The 15,052-nt window shown below is 38.9% G+C and overlaps 1 protein-coding gene across 2 annotated transcripts in view; it reads right to left on the bottom strand.

Annotated features, from left to right (window-relative positions):
- HemK2 (HemK methyltransferase 2) overlaps window positions 1-8,429 on the bottom strand; it is a 55,920-nt gene extending 47,491 nt beyond the window's left edge. For both annotated transcript variants that reach the window (XM_090388809.1, XM_090388810.1), the window contains exon 1: window positions 8,171-8,429. In XM_090388809.1, the coding sequence (XP_090244935.1) occupies window positions 8,171-8,295 (125 nt within the window). In that variant the 5' untranslated portion in view covers window positions 8,296-8,429. The remainder of the gene's footprint in view (window positions 1-8,170) is intronic.
- Window positions 8,430-15,052: the final 6,623 nt, after the last annotated feature.

Raw genomic sequence — 15,052 nt, 5'->3', positions numbered from 1 at the left:
AGTGTTATCAGTAGTGGCAGTAGAAGTCATTTTCCTATTTTAAAAGAGCAGGAAAGGGGGGAGATAAATACCCTAAGACTGAGGCAGTCTGGAGGATGTACCTGTAAGTAAATTTCAGCAGCAAAGGTATTACGCTCATGAACTCCAATAATTTGCTTTTAATAATGAGAAAAAACTAAAGAATACATCATTATCAACTTCTACTGCCACTACCGATAACACGCACCATCTGTTTACTGAGAATGCAGGAAGAAACTACGGTAGCGTGCAACAAGTTTGTCCGGTAAGTTTCCCGTGGTTCTCGTGTTGCCTTTCTATACCTTAGCCATATTTTCCTTTGAATAACAACACTACTGTTTCTAATGATGTTTTCAAATTTATTAAAAATAAACTGTCAGAATTAAAATAAATTTTTAAAAGTTTCCAATTTTACTAATTCTTGCTTTATTTCTAAAAAAAACCTGATTGGTGAAGTAAAGGCACTGCACACCTGCTACTGCTATGGTTTTTCCCCATCTGCTAGTGTTAATTTGAATCTATGATCTAATAAAAAAAGCATTAAAATCACTGTGATATACGTTGCTCTATAGAAATACTGTATAAAATGTCAAAATAAGATTCTTCTGCTTTAATACTTCACAATCCAGAGAACCCTATGCTGCCCTTTTCGTGATTCCACACAAATTTATTTTCATAAAATTTAAAGAGCAATCAATCTATGCTGCTAATTTTTCATTTTGATACGGCAAGGTTTAGAGTTAAGAGTCCAGTCAAAATAATTTTCCTTTTTCAGTGTTTCCAATGTTGTGATAAAAAAAGGATAAAAAAATTTAGATATCTATTTTTCTTTAATTCTTTACTAATTCCAATCAGTCTGAATCATTCTTCATGATTCAGACTGCCTGAATAAAACACATTAAAATAAAAAGATCTAAAGACACATACGGGTCTCATTTTCAAATCAATTAAAATATCCTGAAAGCTTCAGAAAAATATATTTGAAATCTAATAAAAACGAAGAAAAAAAACTACTTAAAAATGAAAAAAGTTTTGTTCAGTTTGTCAAAAATATCACGTATTAGCATTAGTAGAGGCATATGATGCAAGAAAGCAAGCTTATATAACATCAACCAAAAAAAACCTTCCCATTTCACCCATCCATTCACTCCAAATGTTTGTCTAGTTCTGCCTTGAACTTGCCGACCTCCACTATGGCAGATGGAAGTTCGTTCCAACAATCATCCATCTGTAGCTAAAGATAAATTTTCACACATCTATTCTACAACTGTCTTTCCTCTATTTGAATTCATGTCCCCTCGGGTGAGTAATCTGAGCAAGAGGAAAAATCCCATCAGCATTGAGCTTGCTCAAACCATTCAAGGCCTTATACACTTCAATCAGACCACCCCGCTGGTGATCTGATCAGGTCATCTCCAGATGCTGCAATTTGCAGAACTTAAGCCTTTCTTGATAACAGCAACTCTTTGTTCTACTCACCAATCTAGTTACCCTTCTCAGTACTCGTTCCAGCAGCTCTATATCCTTCCTAAAATGAGACCTCCAGACCTATATGCAGTATTCAAGGTGTGGCCTGACCATTGCATTATACAACGGGGATAATCACCTCCATATCCCTACTAGCAAAATACCATGCATTGTTAGCAGATTTGTTGAATTCTGTTGGCCATGAGAATTAATATTTATCAATTAAAACTAACAAAAGTGCAAATAAAATAAAGCACCTTTACAACTTAATGATGTTTAATGAAATTTAATCAACAGCCAATCTCCAATCAGTAAAACTATTAAGAACAGACCTTTAACAAACTGATTACTAATTATAGAAAAGGGAGGAAAGGAGGATTTTTTTTTTTTTCAGCGTAACAATATGAGCATCAGAAGGGAAAACAGGCAAGGAAAATAACAAAGTCAAGTGGTTAAAGAAGCACTGCACGATCATCAATTGACAAGAATGCAGTTATATGGAAATCACAGCATGGATTTGCAAAAGATGATCTCTGACCAATCTGATTAGTTACTATTCTACATTACAAAAAAACCGAATGGAAAAAAATAATAATGTAATAATAATGTAAGTTATTTGCATAATCGTAAGTTATTGCCACAGGGCCACTACTCAGCTTTACTGTACTGTATAAAAGCAAAGCAGTCTCTTCAAAATCATACAGTAGATGTTTGCCTGCACTACAGCAGCAATGCCAACAATGTTGAAGGAAAAGGAGCTATTAGTGAAGCTGTACTATCAGAACAGTAACAATGCAGCTGCAGCTATCGGAGAATTCCAGCGTCAGAAGTACATAAGGCGTGGACCTATGACTGTTTGTGCTGTCCGCAAAATGATTGCCAAATTTGAAGCTACAGGACATCTTGGTGTTCAAAGGGTTGCTGACAGGTAGAGGTCGAAAATGAGTGGACTCCTCTCATGTTGAAGATGTGGCTATGGCTGTCATGGATTTATCAAGTCAATCTCCATGTGGTAGCGCAAGTGTGCCAGCTGTTTCTTGTGAAGTGAACATGCTGTATTCCACTCTAAGGCTAGTAATGCGTCAGGTGTTGCGGTACTATCCTTACAGGATGCACATGCTAAAGCATGTGATGCAGATATTTCTTTCACATATGCACTTCAGTTTCTGGCACGAATGACAGTAGATATCACTTGGCCATGGAACATCCTTTGGAGTGAAGAAATCCACTTCTGCTTAAATGGACAAGTGAATACGCACAACTGTTGCATTTGGGCAACAGAAAACCCTTGAGTTATCCAAGAGGTCCCGTTACATTCTCCAAAAGTGACAGTGTGGTGTGGATTTACAGCCACATTCATGATTGAGCCATATTTTTTTGAACAGGTAACACTGACTGGACCCTGCACCTGTTCCATCACTGGACAGCGATATTATGAAATGTTGGCAAATTTTGCAATACCAGAGCTGCAACAACATGGGTGCCTTCAGGATACCATATTCATGCAAGATGATGTGCCACCCCACATCCACCATTGTGTCCAAAGATTGCTAAGGCAACACTTTACGATGAACGGGTCATCAGCCATTGTTTCCAGACATCTTGGCCACCCCAATCACCAGACCTCACCGCATGCGAATTCTGGTTGTGGGGTTTTTTGAAGAACCAGGTGTATCGGGAAGGATGTCAAACTCTGGCAGATCTGAAGGACAACATTAGATGTCATGTGCTGGCTATTCCAGTTGACATGTTACGTTCTGCTGTAGAAAATGCTGCTCTTTGAATGGAAACTGTTGTTGTTGATGACCAAAATGGAGGGCACATTGAACAATTGTAGCACTATTCAAGTGATTTTGCCACAGTGCCATATAGTGACAAATTTTGTAACCAATTTTTTTTTACAATAAATGGCGAGCACATTCTTTATTGTACCTGTTGTCCAAATTTCTCTTCAGTACAAGCCTTAGAACTTGCTCCAGGGAGATACTTTAAGGCTACATAGGGATACTTTAATTTTAATAACCCTGTACTTAGAATTAGTAAAGCATTTGACATTGTTCCACATAAAAGACTGCTGCACAAATGGAGCAGTGTGGCACTAGGGCAAGTTACTGCTACGGATAAAGGGATGGTTCAATGGCAGAAGACAGATAGTAAAAATAAATAGCAGTGCTCTTCTTGGACTAATGTTATCAGTGGCATCTCAGGGGTCAGTTCTTGGCCCCTTACTGTTTTCAGTATTTATTGATACTGATGAAGATATATCAAGCTTACTGTGTTTGCAAATGATATATAACAGTTGGCAGAGCGGTAATTACAGGAATCAAAGTGCACTATTGCAAAACAAGCTCTACAAAAATTGGACAGATGATCTGAGAAGGGGCAATTTAGGTTTAATGTTGATATATGCAAAGTACTGCATATGGGCAACAGTAATCCCAGAATAATTCAAGTTGGAGCAGTATGGCATTAAGGGCAAGTTGCTGCTATGGATAAACAGATGATTGAGTGGGTGAAGAGACAAGAGAGTGGTAATCAATGGATGCTGCTCTTCGTGGACTAATGTTATTAGTGTGGTGTCCCCAAGGGGTCTGTGTTGGGCCCATTGTTTTCTGTATTTATCAATGACATTGATGAATGTATATCAGGCTTAATGTCCAAGTTTACAGATGATATGAACATTGGCAGGGTTGTTAATGACAGTATGCTACTGCGACAGAATCTAGAAAAGTTGAGCAGACGGGCTGAGAGGTGGCAACTGAAGTTTAACATTGACAGATGTAAAGTACTGCATATGGGTAGCAGTAACCCAAGAGTAATGTACCAATTGTGCGGTACATTACTCTAGTCAGGGTGACAGAGAATGAAAAAGACCCGGGGGTAATTGTGCTGTCAGATATGAAGTTTTCTAAGCAGTGCAGACAGTCTTCAAGAGTAGCTCATGGTGTCTTGTCAATGATATACAGGAATTTTTCTAGCAGGGATAAGGAGGTGATTATCCTCTTGTATAAGGCAATGGTCAGGCCACACTTTGAGTACTGTAACAGGTCTGGAGACCTCATTTTAGGAAGGATGTGGAGCTGCTTCAATGAGTACAGAGAGGAGCAACGAGATTGGTGAATGGAACAAAGGGTTGCTATTACAAAGAAAGACTTAAGTTCTGCAAATTGCAGTGTCTAGAGACTAGGCACCTGTGACGTGATCTGATTGAGGTGTATAAGGCCTTGAATGGTTTGAGCAAGCTCAATGCTGATGGGATTCTTGCTCTTGCCCAGATTAGTAAAGCTATTAAATTTATTACCATCTGGCTAAATTCAAATTGAGGAAAGACAGTTGTAGAACAGATGTGCAGAAATTTGCCTTTAGCCAGCAGGTTGATTGCTGGAACAAACTTCCATCTGTCATAGAAGTTATTGTTGTTGTTATTTGGTTTTTAGGAGCATTAGCAACTAAGGCCATATTGCTCCGGGAATATGCGGTGGTCATTTCATGACCTTTCCGCATCGTCCGTATTTGGTGGTGACGGGATCAAACCCCGGTCTAATCAAGAAGCGTGTGCTACGCACTACTGCTCCTTCCCACCTGGCTACGGAGGCGCCTATAGAAGTTATTATTATTATTATTAGCCATATGGTGCAAGGAAGCCGAGGCTTTTGCTGCACCAGCCAAAAACAAATTCAAATTTCTGAGTTACCCTCTGTGTGTGTGTGTGTGTGTGTGAGAGAGACAGAGAGAGAGAGAGAGAGAGAGAGAGAGAACAAGAGTCAGAAGTAGAAGGGAATCACCAAGAAAGAGAAGAATGATGATATCCAGCTCAGGACCCTGGGTGAGCCAAGCCCATACTCACCAGATGTAAGCCCCTGGCAGCTTAAATAAATTTAAGGCAGAACTAGACAAACATTTGGAATTAATGGATGGGTGAAATGGGAAGGGGTTTTTTTTTTTTTTTGTCTGATGCTAAAGCTTGCTTTCTTGCATCATATGCCTCTACTAATATGCAAATTATAGGGTACCACACTCAGTGTAGTGGAGAACAAAAGAGACTTAGGGGTAATTGTACAGCCGAACATGAAGTTCTCTGAGAAATGTAGACCTGCTGGGACAGCTCATGAATTCTGTCAGTGATATAGAGGAATTCTACCAGTAGGGACAAAGGGGTAATTATCTCACTGTATAAGGCAATGTTTAGGCCACATCTTGAATATTGCATACAGGTCTGAAGCCTCATTTTAAGAAAGACGTGGATTTCATGGAGTGGGTGCAGAGGAGAGCAACCAGATTAGTCAAGAATATAAAGGGGTACTCTTACCATAAAAGCCTTTGGCTATACAAATTGCAGAGCCAAAGGCTCTTTCTTGGGCAACATCCATGAGGGAACAACATAAACAAATTGAAAATGGATGGATGCAGGATGGACATGCAAAAATTTTCTTTTAACCAGACAGCGACTGATTGTAGGAACAAATTACCATCTGGTTTTGTGAAAGTGGATAGTTTAAACAAATTTAGGGAAGAATTAGACAAATTACTGGAGGGGTTGGACAGATGAGGCAGACAGTTTTTTTTTTTTTTTTTTGCTAATGCTCCATAAGCCTGCTTTCTCGCATCATTTTTCACTACTAATAATAATACTAACAACACTCAGATTTCAGGTAAGATCACATGTATTTAATAGGAGGATAACTCTAACTTCAGGCTTTCTTTACATGGACATATCACAAACACTCCTTCCTCTGCATCAAGGAAAAATAGGCTTTCCTCTTTTTAAACAGCAGCTAACCTTGTATAACTCTGAAATCTGCTGTACCATTCCTACATCTGAAGTGGACCTTCCTTTCCACCCTTCTCTTGAAACTACTTGAAGCTATATCCAAGAGAGAGATCAGTCAGGTTAATGAATAATCCTTCACTTACAAATTCACCCCAATCCCTAACACAAAAATATTTAATTTCTGATGAATTCTTTTTCTAGAGATATTTCTAAGGGCACCAATCTTTAAAATTAGCAACTGTAATTCTACTCAGCTAGTCATCATCCATTCACAGTTTGGCTTCAAACTCAAACTAATTTTGCTTCTTCATTTCCCTTCTATTTCTGGTCTTTGGAACAACCTTTCTTCTCATATATTTCCTTTCCTAAAAATTATAATCTACAGAAGTTGAAGTCCAACATCAAGAAATATTGTCTGTCTTCTCAACCTGTACATGCTGCTGTTGTTATTATTTATTTCTACAGTGCATTTGATACTAATGCACTGTAGAAATTATTGCACTATGTATATTATGTCTTCTAAGTGGTGTCCACTGGCTAATTTGCATTTTGCCAAGGCAAAAAAATCCTGTATAATTGATGGGTAAAACTGTACTCTCTCTCTCTGCCTGAGATTAGCTAACTGCAACCTATATCCAAGTCACTAAAGTATTACATGAGTATGGGCTTGGCACACCCACTAAGCTGGATATCATCATTCTTCTCTTTCTTGGTGATTCCTTTCTACTTATCTCTCTCTTAGGGTAATAGAGAAATTTTTTTTTTTTTTTTTTGTCTGGTGCAGCATAAGCCTCAGGCTTCCTTGAACCATATGGCTAATAATAATAATAAAAGTATGTATATACTAATTATTAGGTATATATTAATGCATATATCTAATATTAATCTGAAACATGATTAGGAATAATTATAACTAACACAAAAATGGTTGAAACATTTGCAGGTTAGAGCAGCTCTAAAATGGCTTTGCAAGATCAAGTTAAAAAATTAATATTCAAATGCCAGTCCAGGGCCCAATTTATGTCATTCCCAAACAAGAGTTGTCTAGAACACACAACTAGGCAACTTCAGAGCATGGCAATTCCTCCATGGGACTGTCACATTATCTTCTGAAAGCTGCATACAAGAGATTACCTTAGACAAGTGGTGAGCAACCTTTTTGGCAGGGGGGGGGGGCAATGCAGGAGGTAAAAAATGTTGGCAGCCAAATTATAAATGGTATCTATATTTTTTTATTTAGTTATTTTTATGAGAGATGAAACTTTTGTTTGATTTATATTTTAGTATTAGGTATGTTATATTATCAGTAATGCAACATAAAATCCTTAATAATATTTTTATATGAATATAATACATATTCCTCAAATTTAGTATATTTTTATCTTTTTTTTTTTTTTTCTCCACAAATTTAGATCTGGGCTGCATTGTAAAGTTACACGGCTTATCATTACTTCAGATCAGAGGTTCCCAAAGTTTCTTGGTTCGCGCGCCCTTAGTGTCCCCTGGAATATTGTTGCGGCACCTCGGTTGAAAACCACTGCTTTAGATTATAATACAAGTTACAACTATTATACAAATTGTTAAAAAAAATACAGAATAATTCCAAATTGGTATTTTCTGGCTCCTTTTTACTGGTGCACGAATATTTTATCTGTGCCAGTAAATTTGTGCTCGGCCCAGTGCTCTTAGGGAAAGAGCACAGGACTGAGCGCGATGATTTCCCTACACCTGAGGCCATTGTAACATCAGATAGACTCGCCATAACTATTTATGACTGGTAAAAAATTCCGTATGCATTATAATTTTTGTTATAATTATGATATGCTATGGGATCACAATACGGGAAATTTCATTCGCAATCCGTACTATCCAAACGTTCAAATAATTCTGAAGTTTCAGTTGCATCATGCTTACTTCTTTGATTTAATCATTTTTAAATCCTTCTCAAGAGCATCAAGTAGAAGAAAGGAGTCTTCTGCAGGTTCATACACGTAGTTATAATCTTCAGTTTTCAGATGCGTTAATAACGGAGTTTCCATAACTTAGCAAACAGAATCACAATAAAAGCACATGGATTTCAAAGTCAACATGGCAAATAACAAACATCTTTTTTTAATGGAAGTTAACAGATGGCAGCACTTCTTGGTTCATCCAACTCATTACTCCACCATCATCACAATCGATATGCAATCAACTCTCCTATTTAAAATTGAGGCAATAAGCATAAACAACAGAATTTCTGTTCAAAAACATGCAAATTTTTACAGTTATAACTCCATACTTATCAGGATATGTAGGGCGACGTGCTCGCATCTGGACAGTTCACAGAGACAGCGAGCCATGCTACTGCAAAGATATTCTGAAGGATCAATCTTACATTATCAGATTTGCTACAACATGAAAAATGATTGAAATTATCACTATTCTGCAATATAAGGCAAATTGCTATTTTCAGAAGCGTAACTAAGAATTTTTGCCACCTGTGGGCAAATATCAGAAATATGAGTTTGTTTTCTAAAATATACGTAATTATATTATAGACATATTACTGTATAACATTAATTAATATTTAGTAATTAGTAATTATTAATTATTATCCATGAAATCATACTTTATAAATAAGAAACACTTTAATAACAGTTAATTTGGATAATAATAATTTAAAATAAATTATTAAAATCAGTTATTTTAAATCTTGAAACTCATTCGGCAATGGCGGTCGGGACCACACTAGCCATGTCCTAGTTATGCCCCTGGTTGCTTTTGTAGTCCAATTAACTATTTAGAAAGTTCTTCCCAGTAGCTGCCATTTTTTGGTCCATTGGTGAAGTATTCTTTAAACAATATTTTAATCAAAGCATACATTTCACATAATACGTAGGTTAATAATCTTAGCTTTCAAAAGCAAGAGTTTCAAGTTTTGTAACTGGGACACTACAGCCAGAGTTCTATTTCACATTATTGCACAATCTATTAAAAAAAAAAAGCCCCAGGGGCTCACATCTGGTGAGTATGGGCTTGGCACACCCAGGGTCCTGAGCTGAATATCGTCATTCTTCTCCTTCTTGGTGATTTCTCTCTCTCTCTCTCTCTCTCTCTCTCTCTCTCTCTCTCTCTCTCTCTCTCTCTCTCTCTCTCTCTGGGTAACTCAGATTTTTTTTTTTTTTTTTTGGGCGGTGCAGCATAAACCTCAGGCTTCCTTGCATCTTATGGTTAATAATAATAATAATAATAATAATAATAATAATAATAATAATAATAATAATAATAATAATAATAAGGAAATGCTCCCTGATCGCACTTCATTCGCAGACACTCCATAAAGTACAGTAATGCCTCAAAAATTCGGCGAATTTAGACATTCTTAAAAATCTAACGCTGTCTGCAATTCTTCCATTCATTGCGCACGGTTATCGTGGGTAGCACAGTGGCTATAATCACTGCTCTTCGCCTACCGAGTGGAAAAGGAGAGAGATCAAATTCCGTCAATGACACGAGTAACTGTTATGGGCTATTTTCCTCCGTGAAAGGTGCCCTCTCCAAGAGAAACTCGAGTTTTTCATCCAGACACACGCAATTTACAGATGGAATACACCGATGAACCAAAAAATTATGACCACCTACCTAATATCATGTTGGTCCTCCACGTGCAGACAACACAGCTCGTACCCGGGGGGGGGGGCATGGACGCTACAAGATTTCTAAACGTGTCCTGTGGTATCTGGTACCAATATGTAACCAGAAGATCCTTTAACTCCTGTAAGGTCCATGGTTAAGACACTGCAGATCGGAGATGCTGTTCCAACGTAAAACCACAGATGCTTGATGGGATTGATGTCTGCAGAATTTTAAAACCACAGAAATACCTAGAAGTCCTCCCCATGTTCCACGAACCAGTCTCGAACAATCTGGGCAGTGTGGCATGGCGCATTATCCTGCTGAATGATGGCACCGCCAGAGGGGAAGACCGTTGCCATGAAAGGATGTACTAAATTATGGTAAAGGGTGAACTAAATTATGGTATTAGGGTCCCCTGTAAATGATTACATCTACCCGTATATTTATTTTGTCTGTAAATTGTGTGTGTTCTCTGATCGATTTGCCTGTTTGCTAGACGAAAAACCCCAGTTTCTGGGGGGATACCTTGCTGTCTATGCCTGAGACTGACTAACTCAGCCACGGAGTGAAAACAGCCCACTAAACTTCCTCGCGTCATCGACACGATTCGAACAAGGGCCTTTTCCACCCGGTGTGGGGAGGACAGTGACGATACCACTGTGTTGAACGCGCAAGTCATAATGTTTAGGTAAAGTGGGATTGAGCTTGTTTTTGCTGAACTTATTGCTAGGTTGTTTCTATCGACCCATTGTTGTAGGGTGGCAAGCCCCCGGTTTGCTGAATTTTCCAAATTTGCTCTGCTGTCCTCGGCCAGCATCAAAATGAGGTCGTCTGCATATGCTTGGGATGTGACATTTCCGAGATTGAGATTTAGAAATCCGTCCAGGACCACGTTCCAAAGAAGTGGGCCCAGAATGCAGCCTTGTGGACATCCTCTGTAAATTGATCTTGTTACTGTGCAGTATGGAACAGTGACTTTGACAGATCTATTGGATAGATATGTACTTATGCACTTAAATAGGTTGATTGGAAGGTTGGTCTCCCGGAGCCTGCTGAGGACGCTTAGCCACCAGAGGGTGTCAAACGCCCCAGCGAAGTCGATTGCAACAACGAAGAAATATTTCCGATCTGTTGTTGTGGCATCATTGACAATGTTTTGCAGGGCATTGGTGGTGGAGTGTCCTTTCCGGACGCGGAACTGATTCGAGGACTTTAGACCTGTATTTGAATAGTGGTTTCCTGTCCTATTTCTTAGCAGGTGTTCCAGCAGTTTGCTGAGTACTGTCAAGAGTGCTATGGGTCGGTAGGACCCCGGGAGGTCCTGCCGCTTTGATGGATTTTTTAGGATTAGTCCGAGCGTTGCCACCCTCCAAGCATGGGGAAAGTATCCTTCTTTTAGGCATTTGTTGTATAGTTTTAATATTTCCTCCGCAATGGTCTCGACTGTCTTGTTAATAATCTCTGGTTCTAAGACATCTTCCCCTGGAGGCTTCTTGTTCCTCAAGTTGGCAGCCGCAATCTTCAGCTCAATCCTAGTGAAGGATTCATCTTCCTGTGTTGCTGTGTTTGCTCCAGGGTGGATGGATCCAGATGTTCTGGAAACATGGCATCTACGATGTTGTTAATTGATTCTTGCCATGACTTTGCGGTTTCCTGGTTGTGGGGATGACTTCTCCTGGGAGTTTGTTAGTGGTCACCCGATAGACCACTCCCCAGGGGTCTTCATTTCCTGCAGTGGAGGCTAGATGCTTCCTCGTGCGTTTTTTTCTTTCTCGAATTTTGGCTGTGTATCGATTCCTTGGTGTACAATATTGCTCTCGTAGTGCTTCGACTTCTGCAGCTGACCAGCTACGTCTGGCGCTTGGAAATTTTTCCGGCATGTGTTTGCTGTCTGTATTAGTCGTTGCAGCTCGGACTCCACAGGGTACTGTTCCTGCAGACGGTTTCTTCCTTTTTATGGATTTGTCTGCAGCCTCGGTGATGAGCTTCACCAGTTCAGTTGGTGTTGGTCTAGACTTGATTCTTCCATTTTGAGTGTATGTGCAGTCATCCGTAAGGTTTCCTGGAATACGGGCCAATCAGCCTTTTCAATAGCATACCTGTGCTCCATTTGTCTAGGTATTGTGTTTCGGACTATTGATCGATTCAGCTGTAAAGTAATTGTTCTGTGGTCAGATGTAGTCCAGTTTTAGTGACAGTGCAACAGGTTATGTGGTCCGCGATAGATCTGGTGGCCAGAGTAATGTCTATCGTGGTATCCCCATCGTACTAGAGAATGTCGGGAGATTGTTTGGCTGGATTAGTATTGAGTATATGGCAGAGAAGAAAAATGCATGGGACACATATAAATTAACACGTGACACAGAAGTCTATGATAGATACAAGTTGATCTGTAACCAAGTTACAAAGGAGATTAGGAAGGCGAAGGCAAAATAAAGAAATCTTTGGCAAGAGATGCAAAGAAAAACAGCAAAGAGTTCTTTACTTATGTAAACTATAGAAGGAAGAGTATGAATCAGATTGGTCCACTTGATATCGATGGTTCAACTGTTGATGATCCTGCTCAGGTAGCTGACAAACTAAATGAATATTTTGCATCGACATTCACACATGAGGAGGTATTCAGCGAGGGGAATGCCAGAGGTGTATTCAACTCTGGCAGTAAGCTAGATAATCTTGTAATAACTAAGAGTAAAGTGGAGGAGAAATTGTTGAAGATAAACACAAGAAAGGCACCTAGGGTGGATGGGATCTATCCAGTTATATTAAAGGAGGCAGCAAAGGAAGTGAGCAAATCCTTAGCCATAATTATGAGAGCTTCTTTGGACTCAGGGGAGATACCCACAGACTGGAGATGTGCAAATGTGACCCCAATTCACAAAGGAGGATCAAAGGCTGACACAAGCAATTATAGACCTGAGAGTTTAACTTCAGTTCCAGGAAAATTAATGGAGGCACTGATTAAAGAAGCACTGCAGAATCATCTATAGCTCAGACACAGCAGGGTTTTGTTAAGGGAAAGCCTTGCCTAACCAATTTGATTGGATACTATGATGCAGTCACAAATGAACTGGATGCAGGGAATAACTTTGATATTATATATTTGGTTCTTAGAACGGCTTTTGATATTGTTGCACATGGAAGACTGCTGCACAAATTGGAACCATGTGGCATTGGAGGTAAATTGCTGCTGGATAAAGGGATGGTTGAGGGGGGAGAAGACAGAGAGTGATAATCAACGGACACTGCTTATCGTGGACTAATGTTATTAGTGGAGTCCCTCAGGGTTCAGTGTTGGGTCCATTATTGTTTTCTGTATTTATAAATGATATTGATGATGGTATATCAAGCTTAATGTCCAAGTTTGCAGACGATACAAAGGTTGGCAGGGTTGTTAAGGAAACTACTGACGCTATGCTGCTGCAACAGGATCTGGAAAGGCTGAGAAGTGGCACATTAAGTTTAACATTGACAAATGTAAAGTACTACATATGGGAAACAGCAACCCCAGAGCAACGTATCAACTCTGTGGTACTACACTGACAGTGGTAGAGAATGAAAGGGACTTGGGGGTGGTTGTGCAGGCAGATATGAAGTTCTCTGAGCAGTGCAGACGGGCTGCAAGAGTAGCTCATGGTGTCTTGTTAATGATATACAGGAATTTTTCTAGCAGGGATAAGGTGATTATTCCCTTGTATAAGGCAATGGTCAGGCCACACTTTGAGTATTGTATACACGTCTGGAGGCCTCATTTCAAGAAGGATGTAGAGCTGCTAGAACGAGTACAAAGAAGGGCAACAAGATTAATGAATGGAACAAAGGGTTGCTCTTACGAAGAAAAGCTTACGTTTTGCAAATTACAGTGTCTGAAGACTAGGCACCGGCGAGGTGCTCTGATAGAGGTGTATAAAGCCTTGAATGGTTTGAGCATGCTCAAAGCCGACGGGATTCTTCCTTTTGCTGAGTATAATCATCTGAGAGGGAATAAATTCAAATTGAGGAAAGACATATGCAGGACAGATGTGCGTAAACTTGCCTTTAGCCAGCGGGTAGTTGCTTGGTGGAACAGACTTCCATCCCTTGTTGTGGAAGTTGATAGCCTAAATAAATTTAAAGCTCAGCTGAACAGGTATTTCGAACAAACGGAGGGGTGAATGGAAGTGTTCTTTTTTTTTTCTTTTTTTGGCTGATGCTGCATAAGCTCGCTTTCTTGCATCATATGCCTCTACTAATGCTAATGCTAAGTTGATAGCTTAAATAAATTCAAGGAAGAATTGGACAAAGTTTTGAAGCGGATGGGGAGGTGAATGGGAAATGGATTTTTTTCCTTTTTTTTTTTTTTTTGGCCGATGCTGTATAAGTTTGTGTTCTTGCATCAGCTGCCACTTCTAATGCTAATACAAATTTTTCTGACTTTCGTCAATTTTTCCAGTTTCAGTTGGCTTGTGGAATTTTTCAAAATTAAAATTAATGAAAAATTATTTCTGATCTACGTGTCAACGACTCTCTAATTTGGCAATAATTTCAATACAAAATTATCATTTGGAACAAATAAACATAAATGAAATAATTAATAAATTCACATCTCTTAAAGCAAGGAAACAGATTTGTAAAAAAAATTTTAACATTAGCATTTTCCGTTTATTTTATTATTGTAATTGAGTACGATTACGATGATTTAGAATTTAAAGTTTATTTCCAGAATTTCAGAATGATTTTTAGTTGTTTTGAAATATGTTGTAATTCTTTTCTTTTTCAATAATAATAATAATTGTTTACGCCTTATTTTATTTTTTAATCCAAATATTTTGGGGCGGCAAATTTGATTTCGTTTACTGACAGCACATAGGGTCACAGCGGCCCTGCTGGTAGGGATAAGGTAAGTATTCCATTCTATGGGGGATGGGGGTGATCATTTAATTCGCCGACTGGGGCAAGACTTATATTGTCATCTGAATTCTCTGTGGATTTCTTCTCAAAATACTCTCCCCCTTGAACTTTACACCTTTGTCACCATCGTACCCATGCATTAAAAGCTTGTCGCAAGCCATTTTTCAAAAGACTGCAAAGTGCTTCTGTTGTAGCGCTGCGAGCAGCATTGAGAAACACTTGCTTTTAGAACTTTTTTTCAGACGTGGAAACAGGAAGAAATCACATGGGCTAAGTCAATGAATAAGG

The sequence above is a fragment of the Mastigoproctus giganteus genome, chromosome 14 (assembly GCF_048544385.1).
Source record: "Mastigoproctus giganteus isolate SK-2022 chromosome 14, ASM4854438v1, whole genome shotgun sequence".
In the NCBI taxonomy this organism is placed as follows: Eukaryota; Metazoa; Arthropoda; class Arachnida; order Uropygi; family Thelyphonidae; genus Mastigoproctus; species Mastigoproctus giganteus.
Note: the sequence above shows the minus strand (reverse complement) of the source record. Positions and strands in the feature narration are given on the sequence as shown.